We start from the raw sequence: 26,586 nt of genomic DNA, 5'->3' as shown, positions 1-26,586 counted from the left end.
GCCGTGCACAAAGCAGCTGTATATACGCAAAATACATCTTCTACGAGCCGTGAGAATGACCTGCCTCTACATTTGCTGCTGTGTACTTTGCGTTTGCATTGACCGTGGATTATCGTCGACATTCGAGGGATTTGCCTCGCCATTTGTGGGATTATTGCCGACATTTGCGGGTTTTGTCTCGCAATTTCCGGGACTTTCATCAACCTTCGCGAACTATTGTCAACATTCTCGGGATTTGCCTCACCATTTGCGGATTTTGCCTCCCATTCACAGTTTGTTCCTCTCAATTCGCGGATTTTCGCGACTCGGAAACCAATCCCCCCTTTTTCCATTGAAACAAGCGTTACGCCTCGGTCCCCCGTCGGTGAAGTGATGTGAGTTGACAAAGTGGAAGACGCAAGGCGGCCATCTTGGATTTTGACGTGGCGACCCAGTTTTCAATAGTGTTCTTCCTTATGCGTAGTGTTGGTGTTGGCTTAGCGGTTAGGGTGCCGGCTTGGGATCCAAGGATCCTGGGTTCGAATCCCGGTCGATCGCTGAATTAACACCAGGGGGGTTGACTCAGCCTGTCATCCTTCCGAGGTCGGCAAATTGAGTACCGGCTTGCTGGGATGAATGATCCCGGTGTGTACCCCGGCTTAGAATAGGTACACCGTATCCCTGCGCATCGTAAGAGGCGACCAAGGGTTGGCGTCAGGAAGGGCATCCGGCCATAAAGCATTGCCTCAAACAGGGAACCATGATTGTCATGGGGCCCGCAAGGCCAGCCCCTGCTCTTGCGGGGAAGAAATGGCCTTAAAACGATCATTCATTCATTCATTCATTCTTATGCATAGATACACCCACACACCAGATTAGAAGTTGGTAGTTCGTTTATTGTCCCCCGTCGCACCGCGGAGCGAAAGGGGGACTATGGTTTTCCCCTCCGTCCGTGTGTGCGTCCGTCCGTGCGTCTGCCCATCCGTACATGCGTGCGTCCGTCCGTGCGTGCGGGCGTTCGTAAGCGAAGGACCGAATTCTAATTTGGTGTGTGGGTGCAACCCACGTCAAAATCCAAGTTGGCCACCGCCATGTATGTCTGAACCTTGTGAGCGGAATATCTGGAAAAATAAGCGAAGTACCAACTTCTAATCTGGTGTGTGGGTGTATCTAGGCATAAGGAAGAACGCTATTGAAAATTGGGTCGCCACGTCAAAATCCAAGATGGCCACCGCCATGTATGTCTGAACCTTGTGAGCGAAACATCTTGAAAAATAAATGAACTACTAACTTCTAATCTGGTGTGTGGGTGTATCTAAGCATAAGGAAGAACGCTATTGAAAATTGGGTCACCACGTCAAAATCCAAGATGGCCACCGCCATGTATGTCTGAACCTTGTGAGCGGAATATCTTGAAAAATAAGCGAAGTACCAACTTTTAATCTGGTGTGTGGGTGTATCTAGGCATAAGGAAGAACGCTATTGAAAATTGGGTCGCCACGTCAAAATCCAAGATGGCACCTTGCGTCTTCCACTTTGTCAACTCGCATCACTTCAACGACGGGGGAACTAGGCGTAATGCTTGTTACTCTTAATAAAGGGGCTAATTATAGTGGCTGAGGCATTGTCGGCATTTGATCGACAGGATTTTCATTACAAAATAAACTTTGTTATCCAGAGGTGGAAAGCCTAGACAAATTTATTAAATCTTATTGGAAACAGCATAACCCTTCGATAGAGGGGAGTTTTTCATTACAGAGAGCTTCATTGGATGGAGGCTTGACTGAATACGGTCCCCATTTCCTGAAACTCAAGAGATAAAAAAAGAAAACAAAAAATTATGATGGCTAGAGACTCTTAACCTGAGCCAGATTAAAAAATTTAAGCTGTGGAATTGAGCGTAGCAGCAGTTCTGACTGCAAAAAAGCGTTAATTTGTTCTCTGGGTGTCTACTGACGTCTCCGGGTGGACAGCACAGATGAAGTACACCAAACACAAAAACGACAACCACATAGAGTTACCTTTGAATTGTCTTCTATAAAAGTGAAAATCAAGCAGCAAATCAGTGAAATGTGGAAACCACTGAAAGCAGACAAAATGTCAACTTTACATTTGTAATGAAACAGTTCGACATGGCGGACGTTTGATTTCTTTTTTTTTTTAAATTTAATAAGTACATTTTTGTAAGTATATTAATATAACTATCTATTAATACAATGAAAGTATATCGCACAAAAATGTTAGTCAATAAAAAAATGGGTACGTAAAAACAAAAAGGAAGCTCTGTCTACTGTAACGCCATGGCTTGCAAAAGCAGCCTGAATCGTAATCACCAAGTGGTTAATCATATTCAAAAAGGGTGTTATAGCACACCCAAACACCCAGTTTGCAATCTGTTGGAGGTCCAGGCGTATGCATGCAAAGTTTGGGGCCGCTAGGTTTCATGGTTTTGGAGTTATGGAGAAGACAGACGGACAGATGGACGGACGGACACTGCCTTTTATTATTATAGATAAAAGACAGTCCTTATATTATTTTGGGAACAGGCTGCTCAGTGTTGTGGTACAGACTTTGCTGTCATACTTCGAAGAGTTGGTCCCTTCCTCAATTTTTCCTAAATTTGAGTTAAAAAGCGTGCCCTCCATTAAATAGGGTTCACAATTATTGTGAGATCTTTGTTTGTAGCCATCCACGTTGCATTCCCAACAGAATACTGGCTGCTTGATAGGGGGTCAATGATTGAACTCAGTGGAGTTGAGCAAACAAGGTAAATGCTCAAAGGGTTCAAAAGCCAGTGTGGGTTCTCATGTGCGTCCTAAGATGGCTTGACTGAATGAAATATTTTATGCAAATTGTGCATTTGTATGGGCGTTCTCCATTATGGGTTCTCATGTGTGTTTTAAGGTTGCATGCGTGATTAAAACGTTTTATGCAAATAGTGCATTTGTATGGGCATTCACCATTGTGTATTCTCATGTGGAATTTTAGGTTAGATGACTGAGTGAAAGATTTTCCACAATTTGTGCATTTATATGGGCGTTCCCCATTATGAATTCTCATGTGCATTTTAAGGTTGGATGACTGATTAAAACATTTTCCACAACTTGTGCATTTGTATGGGCGTTCTCCATTATGTATTAACATATGTGATTTTACGTGAGCTGCCTGAATAAAAGATTTTCCACAATTTGTGCATTTATATGGGCGTTCCCCATTATGAATTCTCATGTGCATTTTAAGGTTGGATGACTGATTAAAACATTTTCCACAACTTGTGCATTTGTGCGGACGTTCACCTTTCTCTCCTTTGTGAGTACTATGAAAATTCTTCTGTGGAAACATTTCATTATGTGGTTTGTTGTGTTTGCATAGAGTCCTCTTGCTTGTTTCAGTTGGTGATTCCTGTTGGCTGGTGTCTGTAGAGTTCATTAACGCACGCGTAGTCTTCTTTTTAGATTCGGTGCAGTCACCTGTCAATACAACATCACATCACCTGAAAAAAAAGTCTTTTCAAGACTCTAAAGGTCATTCTAACAAACATATCCAAAGCAATCACCATGTATACAGGGGGCTGCAAAAGTAGGTATACAGTAAGGATTATACCAGTATTACCAGTATTATAATAGTGGTGCTCGGATTCATTTAATACTAGAATTCATTTAATTCATTAAAATCATTATTACCATTTTTAATATTTTTATTTTCGTAATTTTTTCTATAATACATCTATTATCTGCAGGTGAAGTGGAAATTTAACGATGGCTGGTAATTCAATGGACGAGGAGTGCAAATGGATTTTGAAACAGTACTGGAAGACAGAGAATAGTGAACGTGTGCGAGAGCAGTGGCGAGAAACATTTGCATCGCCTCCACCAACGAGGCTCACGATTTAGCGGATACGTGACAAATTTGAGAGGACGGGGTCTATCCACAACTCGCCGAAGAGTGGTCGACCAGTCACCGTGACAACGCCAGAGAATGCAATGCAAGTCGCCCTGGCATTTACCCAGAGCCCTCAGAAATCGAAAAACAGGGCGTCATCTGAATTGGGTATTGAACGCAGATCGTTGGGTCGTTTGATGCACCAGTCAGTTCATACGGGAGGCTTGCCAGGAAATTGATGCTGATAAAGACCTTTGTGCCAGAGTGTGCATGGGTGTCCACACTCGACTAGTGGAGTGTGTGAATGCCGGGGGCAAACAGTTTGAACATTTGAGGGATTAATATGTTTATTATTGATATGTTTATTATTGATATGGTATTATTGATATGCTTGTATAATCAATAAAATACGTTTTGTGCGCACGTTTTGTTTTTCATTACTGTATACCTACTTTTGCAGCCCCCTGTATATGGAATAGCCCCCCCCCCCCAACTCGCCGCCCCCCCCAACTCGCCCCCCCCCCCACCCCTCCACCAAAAGTTTCACATTTTTATGCCACCTGAGAATATTTCATGATACTTCCATGAACCAAGATCTTGTATATACATGAAAAATAAATCAATAAAAAAGTGTGCAGCTAAAGCAGAACAAAAAATTGGCAATAGTACAAATGGAGGGTAACAAGATACAACGAGGAATGTTATTGTTGGTTAAAATATGTTTCTGAATGATGAAGAGGACAATGGATGTTTGAGAAACTGATCTGCTGCGGTGGTTAATTTGTAAGGAATGAAATAAAAGTTTGGGTTTTCTTAATACCGAAGTAATCTTCAAACATTCCAAATCAAAATGTATCGGCATTGTCAGAAACCTTCATGGGGATGTCTCTCGAAGAAAGAAGCTTCAGCGTCATTTGGTTCGGGTTGATCCATGTGGACATCGATCTCATGCTCAGTTTTCACTTCCACTTTCACAAATAAATCTGGAAAAAGTAACTTTTATTAAATGCAGATAGTCTTGTGTCAAATGCACAGCTGGTTATACACTCTAAAAATAAATAAATAAATCTTACATTAAAATTGTAGTTTTGAGGTCTTCTTTGAAGAGAGAAAATAAAACTTTTCCCCACGGCAATAACGTCGTGTCAAAAAATTATGATATTGAGACATCACGTTCTGTACAAGATGCCTATATGTTACGGGATGATTCAGTCGGACCACAACTTCAATGGCAATTCCTCTATTTCAGATGTAGAATGGTACAAGTCCACCCAAAATCACAGGCAATAAGACAGAGGAGGAAAGACCGACATGGATTGTCAACTTGTATACAATTCCTACCGCCAAAGCGACTAGTAGTTTTCTTCTACGAAAGTCAACCCTCGGGGAAAAATAAATCACAGAGCAAGGCTGGTTAAAATATTCACTCAAAGGAGAGGGGAATGGGTGGGCGAAAGCTCAAGACATGTGACAGTGGAGGAAAGCTCGGGAGTGGTTACAGAAAAATAATGTGTCGATGAGAAATTGGCAATATTAAAGGACTGGGCTGGCAAAATAGTGTAGTGGTATGTGCACACGTTTCTCAGCTATCCAGCTTGGGTTTGAATCTTCACCCAGCTATATGCTGTTATCTTTGTTTTTTTTTGAATGGGGTGTATAGCATTGGGATTATCATGCAAGTGCTACTTGTGAATATCTGCAGCTGTGGAGGAACCAGGGTGGGGTTGAAACAAGACCTTACTTTATATGCAGCTATAATTGGTTGCTTTATGCAGCTTTTTTTGGCTGGAAGAGCAGGGAGATTATTAATAATATCCTAGCCGCAATTGGGGATAATTAAGTAGGTGAGAGTGGATTGGTGTTTCCCTCCAATTACTAGTGAAAGACGGAATTGTATATTTAATTATATTTATATAATTATATTTAATTATTTAGTTTAATTATATTTAATTTAAGTATATTTAATTCCTGTTTATTAAAAATTGTAGATGAGTTGATCTCCAATGCACTTCTACATATACTTGCATACACGTACATACGCATAAGCTCACATCCGGGGTCTGCCTGGCAGACACGCAAGACATCGGCCATTATAATGCTCGCAGTGTTAAGTGTGGAAAATTTCTGAGGAGATTCCGGAGACTCAATGGCGCAGTCGGTCGGCTGTCACCGCGAAAGTGATGGAGGTCCTTGGTTTGAGTCCTGGGTTGAGTCAGAATTTTTCACACTAGCCCCACGCAGAAATTTAATTCCTGTTTATTAAATATATATATATATATACAAGCAGAAGTACCCGGCATTGCTGGGCGGGGGAGGGGAGGGGGAGGGGGAAGGGGAGGGGAAGGGGGAAGGGGGAAGGGGAGGGGAGGGGAACGGGGGGGAGGGGAGGAGAGGGGGGAGGGGAGAAGAGGGGGGAGGGGAGAAGAGGGGGGAGGGGAGGGGGGAGGGGAGGGGAGGGGGGAGGGGAGGGGAGGGGAGGGGGGGAGGGGAGGGGAGGGGGGGGAAGGGGAGGGGGAAAGGGGAGGAGGTAGGGTGGAGGGGGAAGGGAGGGGGTAGGGTGGAGGGGGAAGGGAGGAGGTAGGGTAGTGGGGGAAGGGAGGGGGAAGGGGAAGGGGGGGAAGGGGAGGATGGAGGGGGAAGGAAGAGGGGGGAGGGGAAGGGGGGGGGGAAGGGGAGGATGGAGGGGGGAGGGGAGGACAGAGGGGGGAGGGGAGGACGGAGGGGGGAGGGGAGGTAACTCATGTCCTACTCTGGACATGTTGCTTCTGCTGTCTCAACAATGGATGGAGGTCCTCAATGCCAAACAGGAAATCAGAGCTGTCTCACTTGACATATCACGTGCCTTCGATACGGTCTGGCACCCAGCTCTGCTCACCAAACTCACCTCCTATGGTATTCAGGGTAATCTCCACTCATGGCTTGCGGATTTCCTCTCTGGTCATTGGCAACGTGTGGCCCTGAATGGATTTCTCTCATCTTCCCTTCCTGTTCTGGCTGGAGTTCCCCAAGGTAGTGTTCTGGGCCCTGTGCTATTTCTGGTCTTCATCAATGACCTCTCCGACTCTCTGGAAAATCCTCTCTATCTCTTTGCTGATGACTCCACTATCTGCCGCTCCATTCCTCATCCCTCAGATCGGCAGTCTGCAGCCTCCTCACTCTCTGCAGACCTGGACAAAATCACAGACTGGTCAAACAAGTGGAACATGTCTTTCAATCCTGACAAATCTCACACCACTGACAATGTCTCTCCGAAAGGACCGACTGGGACAACCCTCCCATCTACTTTCTCAACAATCCTCTCCAAGAAGTTCTGTCGCTCAAGCTTTTGGGTCTCACTATCTGCCATGATCTTTCTTGGAAAACCACATTTGCAAGCTGGCCTCCAAAGCCAGTCGCCGACTGGGCATCCTCCGTCGTGCGAAGTCCTTCCTTGGCACACCTGAGCTCCTCACCACATACAAGGCTTTCATCCGCAGCTCAATGGAATACTGTTCCCCCCTCTGGACTGGTGTTCCTGCCTCACACCTTGCTCGGCTTCACGCTGTTGAGGGCAAAGCTTTCAGAATCATTGGAATCTCCTGCGATGTAGTCAACTCCGAGGGCCTTTCACTCACTCACCGCAGGCAGGTTGGTGGTCTTTCTGTCTTCTACCGACTCCTCTCCGGCCTTGCTCCCCCAGCTCTCTCTGTGCTCTGTCCCCCCAATATTCCTTCAGGTCGCACAAGATCTGCCTGCAACCCTCTTATGGTTAAACTGCCAAAGTCTAGGCTCTCTGCTCACCTTCACTCTTTCATTCCCCTTTTCTCCCGCCTCTGGAACAAACTCCCCCACTCCCTTCAATCCCACTCCTCCCTCCAGGTCTTTAAAACAGCTGTTCACCACCATCTCTTATCTTCCCCCATCGAAAACCTTGATCTTTTCTACCCCCGGTAATTCACCCCAGAGTCCTTGCAGTGTTCATATGTTTTAATAATAATAATAATAATAATAATTCATTTATTTTGTATAGCGCTTTTCCAGAAGCCCAAAGGCGCTTTGACAGAGTGGAAAACATAATGCATAACAATACATGAAAACAACAATTGCAAAAAGATAAGAATCAAGAAAACAAACAGCAGCGATATACGGCATATATATAAGACAAGAATCAAAAAGACAAGACAAGAATCAATAGGGAAATATTTAAAGCAAAAGGAGGGAGAAGGAGAAGAGATAGTCAGGGGTTAAATGCTGTGGGTTGAATGTTGAATGCAGCGTTGAACAGGTGGGTCTTTAGTGATGTTTTGAATGTGGTGAGTGAGGAGGAGTCTCTGATGGTGTGAGGTAGTGAGTTCCAGAGGGTGGGAGCAGCGATGGAGAAGGCCCTGTCCCCCCAGGATCTGAATTTGGTCCGGATGGAGGGGGTCAGGAGGTTGGTACCAGCAGAGCGGAGGTTGCGGGTGGGAGTGTGTCTGGAGAGGAGGTCAGCCAGGTAGGATGGGGCCAGGTTATGGAGGGCTTTGTATGTCAAGAGGAGGATTTTGTACTGGATTCTCTGGGGGATGGGGAGCCAGTGAAGCTTGTAAAGGACGGGGGTGATGTGGTCACGGGTCCGGGAATGAGTGAGTAGACGGGCAGCGGAGTTCTGAATGTATTGGAGTTTATTGGTGATTTTTGAGGGTGAACCATAGAGGAGGCTATTGCAGTAGTCCAGACGGGAGGTGATGAAGGCGTGGATGAGGGTTTCTGCAGCCGTGGAGGAGAGGGATGAGCGGAGACGGGCAATGTTTTTCAGGTGAAAGAAGGCTGACTTTTATTCCTCTCCCACCTCCCCCCAAGTCCTCCCGATGTCCCTGCTCTCAAATGTTGTGTTTGTGTCCTTCCCCCTCTCTCCCCATCTTGTCTGCCGCTCCCCTTGTTTTTTGTGTGTCGGTTTGTGTTTTTGTGTGATTAATGTTAGCTCTTTCACGAGCCTCGATCTTGTATACAAAAAAACCCCCAAAAAACCAAAAAAAAAACATTACATTACACACACACAAACTGTGTTTTATATTCAATGGTCTGGCGGCGGGGATGGAACATCACGTGATCGCTCTGAGCGAATCAGCGTGCTGCTCTGCCACCGGCTCAGATTCCGTGTATAATATCCCGCGCTGAAAAAAAATCGATGTGAAACATGCTACTATCTATGCTAAATCATGCTAAATCATGCTAAATGCTAATCATGCTAAAATCTATGCTACTTGCTGTGAGTTTATGGCGGCAAGGAACATCATGTGATCGCTCTGAGCGAATCAGCGCGCTGCTCTGCCACCGCCTCAGATTCCATGTATAATATTCCTCGCTGAAAAAAAATCTATGTGAAACATGCTACTATCTATGCTAAATCATGCTAAATCATGCTAAATGCTAATCATGCTAAAATCTATGCTACTTGCTGTGAGTTTATGGCGGCAAGGAACATCACGTGATCACTCTGAGCGAATCAGCGCGCTGCTCTGCCACCAGCTCAGATTCCGTGTAAAAAAAATATGGATCTAAAGATGAAAGAAAACAAAACCTATGTGGTGTGAATGGCAATGTTCCCCGCTGAAATGTGAAAAAACGCAATCGCTTTTTGCTCTGAATTACGTGCGAACGCGTAACTGTGAGTTTATGGCGGCAAGGAACATCACGTGATCGCTCTGAGCGAATCAGCGCGCTGCTCTGCCACCGCCTGAGATTCCGTGCATAATATTCCTCGCTGAGGTAAAAATATGGTAAAAAAATATTATGAAATAATTTTTTTTTAGGTCGGCCATGTTCTTCCCAGGCTCAATGGCCATGTCTATGCCAAATATCAAGCACGTGAGCCTCTCGGTAACATTACACACACACACACACACACACACAAACTGTGTTTTATATATATAGATTAAAATAAAAAACCCACCTTTAGAGGCCATTTTCCCCCGCAAGCATGGGTTGGCCTTTTTCGGGGACCGTGGTTGTTGTTGTTTTTTTGGTCCCCTTTTTGAAGCAATGTTTTACGGCCGGATGCCCTTCCTGCCGCCAACCCTTTTTGTAACCTTTTTACGACAAACAGGGAATTACCAGTGAACTAGTACTCAATTTGCCGACCTCGGAAGGATGACAGGCTGAGTCAACCCCCCTGGCGTTAATTCAGCGATCGACCAGGATTCGAACCCAGGATCCTAAGCCGGCACCCTAGCCACTAGCCCAACACCAGGGTTGATATATATATATATATATATATATATATATATATATATATATATATATATATATATATATATATATATATATATATATATATATATATATATATATGTATGTATGTATGTATGTATGTATGTATGTATATATATATATATATATATATATATACATATATATATATATATATATATATATATATATATACACGCATACATACATATATATATACACATACATACATACATACATACATACATATATATAATATATATACACATACATACATACATACATACATATATGTATATATATATATATATATATATATATATTGTTGCGGAGATGAGGACTGTATTTTTTTGATTGTGTGCTGTATTATTATTATTATTATTGTTTATTCTGCGCCCCCCTACCTCCGGAGCTGTGTAAAGGTGAAAGGGCATCCCATAATTAGTCCACAAGCATACACATCAGCCAAATAATAGAAGACCCCTGTTTGATAGTTATCTCTTATTATGTGTTTTTAGAGTAAGGCTGTGTCTCCCATTAATTGAAATACTCCATTGCACCAGTGAAAGAGATAGATTCCCTTCATTCCCACTCCCAACACTTCCATTCCCCCCTTTTCGTCAATTGCAATTCGCATTGCCAACTGCATGTTGGGCGGTTTTCCCTTCATCCGCCATTGACCACGAGGCAGGGTTGGGGAAGAAAGGCGGGTCCCCACCTCGTCAGAGAGGGGAGGAGTGAGCCAGCCCCACTCGACCAACCATGAACAAGGGGTTTGGCTTGGAGGGCGGGGAGAGAACGTTTGGGGGAGGTTCGAAAAGGTTGAGGGGCGGGGCCTATATAACCCATGGCGGGGTGTTCCCAGAGGAGATGCACTTTGAGTTGAGACAAGGAGGGACGAAAAAGAGCTGGGTCATCAGAGCAAGAGCGCGTAAGGAGGAGAGAACCCGTCACGCCAGACCCCCCCACCAGTGCATCGGCTCCACCAAGCAGCTCCAACCCGTGATCCCGCGCACACAACAGGCCCGGTGGCATCAGCGGCCGTCGAGGTCCAGCCCGACGTCCCGTGCGGGATCAAGCTCCAGCCAGCTCCGTGCCGTCCCCCCCCTCCAGCCACACACCTCCTTCCAGCAATCCACTCTGCAATTCCCCGCGTGAGTCAGTGTCTTTGTTTGTTCTGTCCTGGGAATAAGTTAAGTCTGGATAAGCTAGTATTTGCACTGTGTCACCTGCGTCTTATGTGTTGTAAATAAACCTTGATTGCTCCTTTTTGCTTGTGTAAATAATAAATCCCATTACTCGTCTGTACGTCTTCTCGTTTTATTCCTTTTCCTCTTTTTAGTCTTTTCCCTCATTGAGCAGCTGCGGTGCGATCCGGCCAACGTTTGGGCGGGATCGGGTTCTAATCGGGGAGTAACTGTTCGGTCGCGGTTGGACCATCCGCTCGGCCCATCATACCATCTAAACCGCGATCAGTAACAATTGGTGTCTGGGAGTGAGATTCGGGGCCCGAACCAAATTTTTAAAACATTAAAAAAAAAAAATTGGTCAAAATTTGGAGCGGCCGAAATTTGTTTTGTTTTACAAAACCCGAATTTTGAAATCGCGCCATGGCTGGTCAAGGCGACGGGATGCCGGTGGGAGAGATAGACGGGGTAGAATCGACCCAGGACCCCAGGGAAGAAGTGGGGAAAATGGTGGAGGAGAGTAAAGAAGGTGTGGTTGAGGGTGTATCAGGTGCACAAAATGGCGGCCTCGCGCACGTGGTTGAGGGGGCAGCTGCGGCCGCACCCTTTGTACTACCAATGGTGGTCCAAATGCAAGCCTTCATGGCGCAATTCGCCGAGATGCTGAGAATAAACGGGAAGAAATGGAGTAATAAAATGGAACAATGGGGAAACCAAATTGAAGCACAAACGAACGGAATGAGGGCCGATATGGAGCGAATCGACAAGATTGGGGACAGAATGGGTGACCGCATGCAAAAATGTGGGGAGACCATGGATCGCATGGTGGGCGAAAGGGTCCCACGGGTGCACGACGAGGTAACGCGGGTCGAGAAGCGCTGGTTGAGCGAAGTGGAGGAAAGCGCGGGTACAATGACGGGGGTAGAAATCGCGACACGGGGTTTGGAAAAGCCGGCGACCGATGAGGTAGAGGGAATTTTATTAAAGCCAACGGTCGTCGAGGTGAACAAAGAAATTATGGGTGTCGTTGAAATTGGAGAGACCGGGGACTTAAAGTTAAAAGAGCAACAATCGGAGGAAGGAATGGAAATTGCTCAAAGTCTAAATGCACATCCTGATGCCGTACTTGCTAATCCGTATAAAGATTTGCAGGTTTTGGTGCAGGGAGGAAGAAGAACCCCGAAGGTGAGACGTGCGGTGTATTGTGCGGGTAGATTTTGCAGGAGGATGTTTAGCGACAAAAGAATTGTCGCGCGCTTGGGATCGAGGAAGCATCCGGGCGTTGGTGAAGGGTCCCATGTGAGTGGAAATGGCACGCGTGTGAAAAAAAAGTGTGCGTCAAGGGGTGAGCGTGTTACGAAGCGCGAGTGTGATACCGAGTGCGAGCGAGAATGCACGTCGGTGTGTACGGGGTGTGTAACAGGGAGAGCGTTGGTGGAATGTACGGACGGCGTTGGAACGCCAGGTTTTGTGAGGGTGAAAGGGGTAGCGTATGCGTGGGAGCATGCAAGTAAAGCATCGACGGTAACCGGGTTAGCGGTTAGGGCGACGGATAGCCGATGCGAGCACTCGGGGCGCGGGGTGCTTTGTTGGGTGCGAGGCCCGGCGCGGGTCGATGCTGCGTCGCTTCTCTTCGAAGCGTCGTTGCCGATTCGGGCTTGGCCCCGCCCCGCACGGTCGAGTCCGGGCCTTGGCGGGCGAGGCGACCGGTCCGGTTCAAGGGCGAGGGGGAGGAAGCGGTACGGTGCCCCCTCGTGGGGACGGGGTTCCGACCGGGGGAGATTGAGCCATCGGGCCCGGGACCGCAAGGTGCCGCGCCGAGATGGTGCGTGGAGCCTCGGTCCAACCAAACCACCTCCCTTGAACCGAAAGCCGGACAGATTCAACCTGCAGGCGACCAAACCACCCAAATTCATTGCTCGGCTTTACGAACCGAGTTTAATGATGTCACGACGCACCGAGGCTAGGATATAGTGGACTGTGATGATGATGATAGTGATAGTGATAGTGATTTGATACGAAATTTATAATAGTGGGTAGAATTGGCAGTAAATGGCAAATTTTTGAATTGGTTGGAATTTGGACGAGCGAAATTGATAGTAGGACCTCCCCGATGTGGTGGGATGGCAAATCCACCATCCCTCACAGGTGGGGCAAATGCGCTATAGCTTATGGGGTTGATGGCAGTGAAAACTAGCCCGGGTGGGTTAGGATATATCGTGTGTAGGGATCTAGCGAAGATGACATTAGGTAACGTTAAGGTTTAGTTAGTGACTGATACCTGTAGAGGGGACGCAGGTAGATTAGCGTGGATGATAATGACGAGGGAGCGCAATAGTTTAAAGGGACGACTGGGAAGCGCAAGTTTCAGAGGGGAGTAGTTAGCTGAGATGATGCCGTGTGGTTGAGAATTGAACAGGTGTGATTGCACAGGTGTGCAACTGAACAGGTGTGTGGAGCAGTGTATGAGGGAGTAGTGGTGATTGCGTGTTGTGTTGACCAAATGGTCCAGGAAGAAAGGAGGGTGCAGGTGGCACCAGGTGTGATTGCACAGGTGTGCAACAACAGGTGAATGGAGAATGGTTGTGTGAAATAAATGGTTGTATGGAATAAATGGTATGGAGTATTGGAATGGATGGTCGTGGAGTGAGTATGGTGGAAATTGTGGAGTGGAGTGGATGGTGCGAAGGTGTGAATGGGGGAAGAGTGGACCCCCATCACGGATACCCGGGGCGGGTAGTGTAAGTGTTAGGTAGAGGGTACAGGTAAATTGTGGTTGGATATTGGCATCTGTGGTGCGGGTGAAAGAATGGTCTTTGGATGGGTGCATTAGTGTTGTGGAAATGGCTGGGCGTGTAGCCTGTTAGTGTGTGTAGTTGGTTTGGGCACTCCACCACTGTGAGGATGTCGGCCAGGTGAGGCCGCAGGTGGGCTCTGGGAGCCGGTAGTTGTGGATGGGGCCCGAGGATCCGGAGGACGGACCCGGGTAGCCCAGTGCCAGAGGGCACCAAGGGGTGACAGAGCCAGGAGAGGGCCTTCCCCAGTTAGTTAGGTTAGGGTGAGGAGCTAGGTAAGCTCGGGTGGCAACTGCAGTGGTGGAGGTGTGCAGGTGGGTAGACCTGCTGGGAGAGCTACACGTCGCAGCCCAGAAATTGTGTGAGGGCACCGGGAGATGAATCGGGGGAGTGAGACCCCAAATTGAGAAGCACCACAGTTTGGTCAATGGGAATTGGTTTTTAGAACCCATAGTGTAAGTTGGCCAATGGATTGGCAGGGAAAGACCCCGAGTAGTGTAAAGTGTATTAAAGTCATTTAGAGAATAGATAGGATGAAGGATCTCCTCGCACCATCTGCATCCACTCACCTGAGGTGACAGGTACTCCGCACCATGCCATGTTTAATTATTTTTGATGCAAATGTTTTGGAATGTGAGACGCATCATGACGTGGGTGTGACATTGTGCTTGATGTTCCATCTCTTCCTCCTTATGAGGATTGATGATGAATTTGGTGATGGCAAATTTTGAAGTAGAGGGATTGTGGAGACGAATTTGGTATAGGGGAAATAAGGGGAAGACGTGACAGTAGTGACGAATTGGTAATGTGTAGATTTTGTACATATGGGGTAAGGGCAAGGGTAGTGTAGGTGACAGGGGGGTGACGTACGGTAGGGACGAGCTTTCTCACTTCGCCCTCCGTACGCATTTCGCCTTGCATTGCCTTATTGATGTGTACCCTTGTGACCTTACCCCTCGCTCATTTGTCTTTCCCCTTTTGTCTCCCACATGACCTGTGCGCCATTGGGCGCCGAGGGGAGCGTGCGTGGGTCGGCCATTGTGCGCCCGAAATTCCCAGAACCAGCTGTCTGCATCGATGCACCACATTATGGACCACATGTCTGTGGCCGAGCACCACCTATGGACCCCATGGGTTGGGGCATGGCCCCTCTGCTGGAACCGGCCATGAGGGCCCGAAATCTTGCTGGCGGACCTTGGCCACAGGGCACCGATGCCCCACAGGTGAACCACACGTAGTCGGCCCCTGTGGGCCATAAATAAAATAAAAACGGACACGTTAGGTGCATTCTTTTATTGCAAATAGGCCGCCAGCAAGGGAAGATGACAACACCAGGAAAATAATAATAACCAGCAGAGGGAGCCGAAGAGCAAGAGATCACCTGCAGGGTTAGGGGTTGTTGAATTTATTTTTGTTGAACACTCTTGAACAATGGTGACTGCACCGATTGGTGCTTGGGTGCTTGTATTGGTGCGTTTTTGGGTGCGTTCATGGTGCATTGATGCAGAGCAGACTGTCTCCCCCCCAGAAAGAACAATCACAGGTCCTGGGTTAGTTTTGTAAATAAAAATAGCGTCATTGTAAATAATGCTTCCCACCGTCAGTGTATAGTTTGAAGACCATTCCGCAATTCGGTTAACTGTGGGCGTAAGTCTGTTAGGCAGGGTGCAATGGAGCAGCGGGACACATTTATTTATGTTTTTAAACTGTCGCACTCAGGGTCAGGTTAAAAGTAGAGGGAACTACACCTATGTGTCACACTAAATAAAAGTTGTAGGCCCGGGACGTGCTTAAGAGGAGGAGGGTGCAGTGTTGCGGAGATGAGGACTGTATTTTTTTGATTGTGTGCTGTATTATTATTATTATTGTTTATTCTGCGCCCCCCTACCTCCGGAGCTGTGTAAAGGTGAAAGGGCATCCCATAATTAGTCCACAAGCATACACATCAGCCAAATAATAGAAGACCCCTGTTTGATAGTTATCTCTTATTATGTGTTTTTAGAGTAAGGCTGTGTCTCCCATTAATTGAAATACTCCATTGCACCAGTGAAAGAGATAGATTCCCTTCATTCCCACTCCCAACACTTCCATTCCCCCCTTTTCGTCAATTGCAATTCGCATTGCCAACTGCATGTTGGGCGGTTTTCCCTTCATCCGCCATTGACCACGAGGCAGGGTTGGGGAAGAAAGGCGGGTCCCCACCTCGTCAGAGAGGGGAGGAGTGAGCCAGCCCCACTCGACCAACCATGAACAAGGGGTTTGGCTTGGAGGGCGGGGAGAGAACGTTTGGGGGAGGTTCGAAAAGGTTGAGGGGCGGGGCCTATATAACCCACGGCGGGGTGTTCCCAGAGGAGATGCACTTTGAGTTGAGACAAGGAGGGACGAAAAAGAGCTGGGTCATCAGAGCAAGAGCGCGTAAGGAGGAGAGAACCCGTCACGCCAGACCCCCCCACCAGCGCATCGGCTCCACCAAGCAGCTCCGACCCGTGATCCCGCGCACACGACAGGCCCGGTGGCATCAGCGGCCGTCGAGGTCCAGCCCGACGTCCCGTGCGGGATCAAGCTCCAGCCAGCTCCGTGCCGTCCCCCCCCCCCCCCCCCCTCCAGCCACACACCTCCTTCCAGCAATCCACTCTGCCATTCCCCGCGTGAGTCAGTGTCTTTGTTTGTTCTGTCCTGGGAATAAGTTAAGTCTGGATAAGCTAGTATTTGCACTGTGTCACCTGCGTCTTATGTGTTGTAAATAAACCTTGATTGCTCCTTTTTGCTTGTGTAAATAATAAATCCCATTACTCGTCTGTACGTCTTCTCGTTTTATTCCTTTTCCTCTTTGCATTCGTCGTTTTAGTCTTTTCCCTCATTGAGCAGCTGCGGTGCGATCCGGCCAACGTTTGGGCGGGATCGGGTTCTAATCGGGGAGTAACTGTTCGGTCGCGGTTGGACCATCCGCTCGGCCCATCATACCATCTAAACCGCGATCAGTAACAATATATATATATATATATATATATATATATATATATATATATATATATATATATATATATATATATATATATATATATATACACAAAGAATTAAGTTAAGCACCCCCCCCCGTTTTTTTACAACCTCGCACATTACAAGTTTGTTGTCGTCAAAACAGTGTAATATACCCATGATATTGCTATATTTTCTGGAGAAGTGATATTATGGTCCACATAAAAACATAACAATCATGCCGTTTTCAATATTTTATTCTGAATAATTTAAGGTGAAATTTTTTGGGAATTTTAGGCATATTTTCACCTCAATTTAAGTATGGAGCTATAGGTCCATCACGGACAGTGTGGATGACGTTTATGTTTTCTAACGTACAGTCATTGTTCTGAGAAGACCTCTAGCGATCTTTGCGTCAATAACGTGTGTAGGACCCACGTGATCGGATCACTGACTCAACCCTACCTCTCATAGACCCTGTAAGCCGTCGTATGCGTTGCTGTGGCAGGTTGTTCCATTCCCGATGTAATGCACGTTCCAATTCATCCAGATTGGCTATTGGAGGGACCATCTTCGCAATTTGTCGTCCCAACATGTCCCAAACGTGCTCGAGGGGGTTCAGGTTCAGGACAGGATTAGGGGGTGCTTAACTTAATTCTTTGTGTAGGGGTGCTTAACTTAATTCTTTGTGTATATATATATATATATATATATATATATATATATATATCATATGTAGATACTGTATCTATTTGTATATACAGTATATAGTGGTGAGGAAAAGTTTGTGAATCCTGAAACTTTTTCTGCATTTCTGCATAGGTTTAATCTAAAATGTGATAATATCTTCATGTAAGTCCTAATAATAGATAACGGGTACCTGATAAAGACCAATAGCAAACAAAAAAAAATAAAAAATAAAAATATCGACGTTTTCATTTCTTTATTGAGTTTTATTGACCTTTCAAAAACTCCTGGATCCATCCCTGGAGAAGATGATACATAAATACACTTGCCCAGGTGTCACTAGCGAGTGAGTTGCAGTAAAAAAAAGCAGAAAAAAAAGAAGAATATTTATATATATATAATTATATATATATATTTTTTTTTTGCTGCCATTACTCCACGGACCGGACCGGCAGCTCTCCTTCCGTGGACAGGTAGCAGTCTGCAGACCGGCGGTTAAGAATCCCTAGTCTAGGGTACTAAACCCTTCTCAAAAACCCAGCCTGCTCATCACCTTTGCTTCATCCCTCTCAAATTTTTTATTGAGGTCTTTGTAAAACATCTTATATTTAGCAAATATAAATAAAGAAATTATTTGTAGCGTCTCGCATAGTTTTCAATTTCAGACCTAGCTGTGAACGTTTTCCCTTTTTTGACTTTATTATGCTTCCGTCCCCAAAAGTGGCCCGTCGGAGGCATAATGTTTTTGGGTTGTCTGTCCGTCCTTCTGTCCGCAAGTCCGTCCGTGCTAAACCTAGTTTTTTTTCAGCAACCATATGTCTGATTGAGACAAAACTTTCAGGGTAGGAGTTACACCCATGCAGAATGTTTTTATGATAATTGTGACATCATAGGTCACGTGGTATGGCAGCCATCTTGGATTAAAAGCAAATAATTAAAAAATTATTTCTCGGAAACGACTGAATGGAAACATTTGAAACTTCGCACATTGTCAAGTACTCCCAATGGGGAACAAAAGCATGATAATGATGACATCATAGGTGAAGTGGTATACCAGCCAAAAATGTTTTAATTGAATTCCTTATCCTAAAAATCTGAAATTGCATGCACATGATCTATGACCCATTTTTATTGAAACATTAAATTTATGACATCATAGGTCATGGTTTGGCAGCCATATTGGATTGAAGGAAACTATTATATGATTATATCTGTGAAACTGCTCACTATGTCGATGCAAAATTTTACAAATATCATCTAACAGCACTGTTGCATATCGTTTGAAAATGATGTCATAAGTCACGTGGTTTGGCAGCCATCTTGGATAGAAAAACGAATCTTGTCCGATCAACACAAAACTTTACAAACATGATCCGCTACCCATACATATGCAGAGTGATGGCATCTACCCATTGTGGGACTATGCGTAGGCATATTGGCGACAGTCGCATTGTTCTAGTTGCATGACAATCTTGGTCAAACCATGGTTTGTTACCACCAATATTTCCAGTCCTACGAGGCTTGTACGGCTTACAAGATTGTGTATTTGTAGTAGATTTATCCTTAATCAAACTCAGCAGCTTTGCAGGATTCAGATAAATATCACACAAGTGATTTGAGTTCATCAAGCGTACTGTGATCCAGTGAATCATACTGTATATTATCAAGCTTCTCTGATAAGTATGCAATATTTTTGGCATTAAAAGAAGGATGATGCATATGTACTCCTCAGCAAGTTCAGGCAGCCATTTTTCCCTTACCTATTAAAATGACTAACATGACACAATTCATCATTCAGATCGACAGCATTAGCCTGATGAGACAAATGACAAATAGAACTTCCGGTACATTTTTTGATAGTTACTTCTACAGGGCTATGAATATCAAACATGGGTCATGACAACCACCTGGAAAATCTACAATTCTGGACAAACTAAATGGTGACACCAAGACGTCATCAACCGTACATTCACCATTAGGTTCATTACAGGAGGAATTCCGTGACCAAAGTCGGCACCGATCCTACCAATAACAATCTTCAAATCAAGACCCTTACATAGTTCAATCATTTCATCACCATTATTGTTGATCACAGTATCAACAATAAATCTGTCATTCTGGATCCCAAGCAGTTCAATATTTTGTTTACGATTGAATAGGTCATTATCAACATCGTCAATGCCATCAAAAAGAGCAAAAAACTCTTCAATGTCTATAAATTCATTTTAAAAGACCAGTTCTTGAAGTGAAGTCACCAATTAATATTAAGGATATTTCAGAATTACCACTGAAGTTTATAATGTCTTCTGCAATAAGACCAAAAAGAAGGTTGTTGTGGGACATAGAAACCTCATGCGGAATATATACAGCACCAATAATTTATTTGAGGTCAAAATTCGGCTTGTTGACCTTCAACCATAAGACGTTTTCTGAGCAGGTGTCCGGAATTAATGAAATATGGTGAAAGTGAATAGTTTTTACCGGTACACAAAGACCTGCACGCTGTCAAACTTATGAGAAGGAGACTTCTACTCCGTAAACACGAGGCGGAAGGTTGGAAACAATCCTCTTCAAATGAGTCAGTTTTGGTTTCAGACAAACAAACAAAATCAAAATCCTTTTTATAAAAATCAAAGATGCCACGCTTAGCTTTACAAGCCACACCACACACTTTGAGACCCGCAAATTTGACGGCTGTAAACAGATTAGAAGCATAACGGTGGTCGGAATCAAATCTCTTTTTACCATGGGCACAAGAACTATAAATGTCAATCCCGTCATGAGGAACACAACCAGCATTTGGTATACTAAAAAATTTTTTTTTTTTTTTGTATACAAGATCGAGGCTCGTGTAAGAGCGAACATTAATGACTAAAAAAGAAACGGACACATAAGACGAAATAAAGGTAGCGGGAGACAAGATGGGGAGAGAGGGGGAAGCACACAAGTACAACATTTGAGAGCAGGGACATCGGGAGATTTGTGGGAGCGAGAGGGGTTGGGGGGAGGAGGTGTGGTAAGGGGCGCGGGGGGGGGGGGGGGGGAGGTGGGGGTGGGAGACGTAAAAAAACACGGACACAGCTAGGACCTCCACCTCCAGAAAAGAAGTCGGTATTTCAGAAAAGTGGATCTGGGGTGAATTAACAGGAGTATAAAACATCAAGGTTTTGGATGGGGATAGATAAGAGATGGTGGTGAACAGCTGTTTTAAAGACCTGGAGAGATGAGTGGGATTGAAGAGAGTGGGGGAGTTTGTTCCAGAGGCGGGAGAAAAGCGGAATGAAAGAGTGAAGGTGAGCAGAGAGTCTTGATTTTGGCAGTTTCACCAGAAGATGGTTGCAGGCAGATCTTGTGCGACCTGTAGGAATATTTGGGGGACAGAGCACAGACAGGGCTGAGGGGGCTAGGCCGGAGAGGAGTCGGTAGAAGACAGAAAGCCCACCAACCTGCCTGCGGTGAGTGAGTGAAAGGCCCTTGGAGTTAGCTTCATCGCGGGAGATTCCAATGATTCTGAAAGCTTTGGTTTCAACAGCGTGAAGCCGAGCTAGGTGTGAGGCAGTAGCACCAGCCCAGAGGGGAGAACAGTATTCCATGGAGCTGCGGATGAAAGCCTTGTATGTGGTGAGGAGCTCAGGTGTGTCAAGGAAGGACTTTGACACGACGGAGAATGCCTAGTCGGCGACTGGCTTTGGAGGCCGGCTTGGAAATGGGTTCTTCCCAAGAAAGATCATGGCAGATTGTGAGACCCAAGAGATTGAGTGACAGAACTTCTTGGAGAGGATTGTTGAGAAAGTAGATGGGAGGGTTGTCCAGACGGTCTTTTCGAAGAGACATAGTGAGAGTTTCAGATTTGTCAGGATTGAAAGACATGTTCCACTTGTTTGACCAGTCTGTGATTCAGAACACTGCCTTGGGGAACTTCAGCCTGAACAGGAAGGGGAGATCCAGAAGGGGAGAGAGAAATCCATTCAGGGCCACACAATGACTACGACCAGAGGAAGTCCACAAGCCATGCATGGAGATTTACATGGATACTATAAGAGGTGAGTTTGGTGAGCAGAGCGGGGTGCCAGACCGTATCGAAGGCACATGATATGTCAAGGGAGACAGCTCTAATTTCCTGTTTGGCATTGAGGACCTCCATCCATTGTTGAGAAAGCAGAAGCAGCATGTCCAGAGTAGAGTGATCTGGTCTGAAACTAAATTGATGATCAGAGATCAAGCCATTGGAGAAGAGGAAGGATTTTTAAATCCGAAGAAGAGGAAGGATTTTATTTGTCTGGTTAGTCTTCTGATCACATTAGTATGACTACATGCTAAAGTCAGCCTGTCATCATCTTTTTGTACATGTCATCATCATGATGTGCCAAACGTCTGCCTGTCATCTTACTTCACTTAATAACACTGTATACTTCAGTAACAAATTGGAATAACTCGGTAATAAACAAACACAGATCCCATCAGAAGTGACGTAGATCACACAACTCACCATTCAGCTGGTCGCTTTGCTCCTCTTCCAGACCAAAGGAGTTCACATCCTCTATTTTTATCTGCAGAATCTCAGAAGATTCTTCCAGCTCCTCAACCTTTATTCCACACTCGAGCACAGTCGGCTGTTCCGATTCCGGCTGCACACCACAGGAATCCTTCCAACAGCCAACTTGAGCGTACATGGTAGGTGATCCTTTAAAGACGAAGGAAACAATAGGCAGTAAACATACCACTCTTCCTGATGTTTCCTGCACTCTGAATACCTTGATCCTGCACAGTAACTACATGTGAACTACCTTGTACTTGAGGCTTTATCCTCTGTCTAATTCAATAACAGTACTTTAAATGCCACCACACATATCTGCACACATTTTGACACCCTAACCCCCCAAACCCATTTTTTTTTCCAAGGAAGCTGGTGTGAAAAAGGAAATATTTATAAATACGTGACAATGATGGTGTGAGTCGTCTCTTTCTATGAATCTCCCCCCTATGTTGGCGTGCTCAATAAGCATTGTGCGATGGCTGTATAAGCCAATGTGGGACCCACAGCATCAACCACAAACATCACAGGTATAGACAGGTCCTTGCGGAGATTGTCATTGGCAGGTTTTCCTTTCTTTCCTCCACTGTCTCTCGAGAGCAAGTCATTCATTCAAAGTGGTCCAGGCCTTTGCGGCAAATGTTGCGTCAAGCTGACCTCTTTGTGGCCTGATGTTCCCAGGTGACGACTGGAATGGCACAAGGCTTGAGTGTAAACTTAAGGGCATCCTAAATAGTGTTTCCTTTGTCCACCACATGACGTTTACCAAGTTGAAGTTGACCATAGAAAAGCGCTCTTTGGATGCTGTGGTCTTCCATGTGTGTGAAGTGACCTGAGCAGCGAAGCTGGGTTTGCATCAGGAAATACTCAATTCCTTGGATGTCGCAGCAGTTTAGGATTGAGGGGTTAGGTATTCTGCCCTGCCAGGTGATGCCAATAATCTTATGAAGGCATCACATGTGGCATTGATCGAGGAGTTTTATATGGCAATGATAGGGTGTCCAAGATTCGCATCCATACAGGAATGTCGATAAAACAATGGCACGACAGACAATGATCTTTGCTTCCAGGCGTATGCCACGTTCATGCCAGAGGTGATGCATCAATCTTCCAAAGGGCACACGTGCTTTAGCGAGTCTTGATGTTACTGCGTCGTCAATCACTGCATTTTGAGAAAGGACACCTCCAAAGTAGCATAACCTATGTTTTGACAATTCTTTGAGTGGCGTGTCATCGATGGTAATGGATGGGACGGTATAAGCACCTTCTGGTCTCGGCTGAAGCATAGCCTCGGTCTTCTTGAGGTTAATCGTAAGCCATAGTGACGAGCAGATTGCGCAAAGCAGTTGACAATAAATTGCATATCTTTGAGATTATGTCTGAAGAGTGCTCAGTCATCGGCAAAAGTAGATCACGGGGCAACATTTCCGTATTCTGGACTTGGCCTTCAGACGCTGCAAATTAAAGACACTACCATCGGTACGAAACTGCATCATCACTCCCCGGGTGCAATGTTTAAAGTCCCAAAAGACCCAGAAGACCCAAAATACCTAAAAGACCCTGAAGACCCTTAAATGCCACGAAGACGTAAAAGGCCCAAAAGACCACGAAGACCCAAAATACTGAAAAAAAACCATGAAGATCCAAAACACCCAAAACACTGGGGAGATCCCGAAGACCCAAACATGCTAAAGACCCTCAAAGACCCAGAAGACCCCAAAGATACAAAATGCCCTGAAGACCCTCAAAGACCAAAAACACCCTGTAGGCCCAAAATATCAAAAAGACCCAATTGGCAGGGGGGATTGGCAGGAGAGGAAGGGGGAGGAAGGGGGTTCAGCACCTTTTCGTTAAATATATGCTGGGGAATGTGGCGTTCATCCCGTTCCTGCGTTACCAGTGATGCCGATCAGGAAGAAGAAGAGGAAGAAGAAGCCGTACTACCAACTTCGTACACTTCCTGAATTGTTTGATTTATTTGTATTCAAATGTCTGGTGATTGCTTTGTATTTATTTATGTGAATGTGTACTTGCATATAACTGTCATTAATTTCAAAAAGCTTAGGCACTGTCGAGTGATTATTATTTTTTAAACTCCAAAAAAAACAATCTTTTTTTTTTTCATATATAATTTTTTTTTTGCCTAAAACACTCCCAGTCATTCACTGATGAACCTATGAAAGTTTGACGAAGATCCGTTCAGCCATCTCTGAGAAAAATGGCGACACAGAGACAGACAGACATCTCTCTTATATAGTAGATGTATGTATGTATGTATGTATGTATGTATGTATGTATGTATGTATGTATGTATGTATGTATGTATGTATGTATGTATGTATGTATGTATGTATGTATGTATGTATATATATATATATATATATATATATATATATATATATATATATATATATATATATATACAGAACATGCTTTTCATTTTAATCAATTGGGGGGTGGGGGGGTAGGGGTGAGGGTGAAGGTGGTGAAGGGGGTTGTTGGGTGGGGAATGAATTAACACTGACAGCACATTTACCAGTTGTTGAAAACCTCTCACAGACTAATGCCTCAGTCACAAATGGTCTGCGGCGTGTTGGTGGCGGCCGTAAGTCCCCAAAATTGCCATAACTGTGCGGTGGCCGCACGGTAGATACGGTAGCCGTGAGGCGATCTCAAGGTTTTTTGCTCGTCGCAGGGGCTTACGATTTTTTTAATTTGACATTAAACTTTTTTTCGGAAATCGCTAGGCCGTAGGCCGCAACCCCACCGCATGTAGTATCGCAAGGTCTTGCGGCCTCCGTGAGATGGCCGTACGATGTTCTAAATATCGTACGGCGGCCATGCAGTGACTTTAGTGCTGCCGTACGATGGCCTAACGGCAACCGTGACAACCGCAACAACCGTGAGAGCGCCTCGCGGTTCGCCTTGCGGTCTCCTCACGCATTTTGATTTCATGACTTTTACGATTGCCGTGAGGACCCCGTAACATTTGTGAACACTGCTGCAGCAGCCCGCAAAGCCGTACGATTTGTAAAAATCCCATCTACAAACCGCAGACCGCAGAACCGTGCGGCGGCAGCATCATATGTGACCAAGGCATGAGCAATCACTTTAATATTTATCACTATTGTTTCCCCATTCTGTGATATCAGTCCATTTTGTTCTGGTTTTTTTTCAGTTTACATGTTCCACACATCTTTACCTCATCTCATCTCCCTTGGTTTACCTCAGATTACCCGTTTTACATTTACTCCCCTTCTAAAGATCAAAAATCAGATTCTACATTAACCCTTTGAGTACGGATGACGTCCAGTGCCGCAACCCGCGAAAAAGTTTTGTGTACGGATGACGTCACTACACATCATCGACTATACCTATAAATAGATCGTCAGTACGTGGTTGCATCCCCGTACCAAAATGCCAAATTAATGCCGTGCCGGGGGTATTTTTATTTAAAAAAAATCCCGTACGCAAAGGGTTTCAGAATTTTAAGACCCTTTAGACCCCTTCGACTCCTGAAGACATTTACATCCTTCAGACTGCTTAGACCCCTAGACGTTTAGACCCATTATATGATTTTAGAAGTTTGACCTTGAGTTGACCTTTGACCTTTTGACCTCATAAGTAGGTGGTTTCCCAATTCAGTGAGGCAATGCACAAATGCTGTTCAATTTTCAAGTCAATCGGATGAAAAGGGTTAAAGGATTTCATTGATGACGTCATCACGTAACAGCGTCATTCAGCGTCTCCCATTTCTAAAACTATGAACCTTCGTTCCTCAGTGACGTCATCACGTAACAGCGTTTCCCATTTCTCAAACAATGCACCTTCGTTAGAGTGGAGAATGTAAATATATTTAAACACACATATCATCATCTGTACCAGGAGCTTTAAGTTATTCTCAGGAATATGTCCCGAAACCCGAACTCTCCACAACTCTTACCTCACAACTCCCTTTGTAAAACGTCTTTCGTTGTTTCTGTCCCGCGAACCGGAACCACGAATTGCTCTTCTTCTTCTCTAAACTATTGACACTTTCTCTCGAACGTTATCTCACCTCCACGAGCGACGATTACCAGAACATTGTTTCCAGGTTTTAAAAAGTTAGATAGAAAAATTTCCATCGCTGAAAAAACCGAGGAAAAAGAAGATTCGACAAACCAAGCTAGTATATACACCCCCGTTGACGTTTTCATTGCCAAACGCCATCGAAAGGTTGTTGATGATTAATTATATTTTGTGTGCACGGTTAGCATACGACAAGACGCCTTTCTCTGTGTTTTGTCCTTTTTTACTTCATCTAATTTATTAATTCCTCATGTGACTGATTGAAAAT

At 45.1% G+C, this 26,586-nt stretch overlaps 1 protein-coding gene across 1 annotated transcript in view; it reads right to left on the bottom strand.

Moving 5' to 3' along the window:
• The window catches only part of LOC137427320 (uncharacterized), a 37,171-nt gene extending 10,894 nt beyond the window's left edge, over nucleotides 1-26,277 (bottom strand). Inside the window, exons 1-4 of the mRNA XM_068116735.2 lie at nucleotides 26,194-26,277; nucleotides 22,206-22,400; nucleotides 4,734-4,844; nucleotides 3,276-3,449 (exon numbers count right to left, since the gene is read on the bottom strand). Coding sequence (XP_067972836.2) covers nucleotides 3,276-3,449; nucleotides 4,734-4,844; nucleotides 22,206-22,389 — 469 coding nt within the window. The 5' untranslated portion in view covers nucleotides 22,390-22,400; nucleotides 26,194-26,277. The remainder of the gene's footprint in view (nucleotides 1-3,275; nucleotides 3,450-4,733; nucleotides 4,845-22,205; nucleotides 22,401-26,193) is intronic.
• Between the last annotated feature and the right edge of the window lie 309 nt (nucleotides 26,278-26,586).

This window comes from Myxine glutinosa, chromosome 5, assembly GCF_964187855.1.
Source record: "Myxine glutinosa chromosome 5, kmMyxGlut1.1, whole genome shotgun sequence".
In the NCBI taxonomy this organism is placed as follows: Eukaryota; Metazoa; Chordata; class Myxini; order Myxiniformes; family Myxinidae; genus Myxine; species Myxine glutinosa.
Note: the sequence above shows the minus strand (reverse complement) of the source record. Positions and strands in the feature narration are given on the sequence as shown.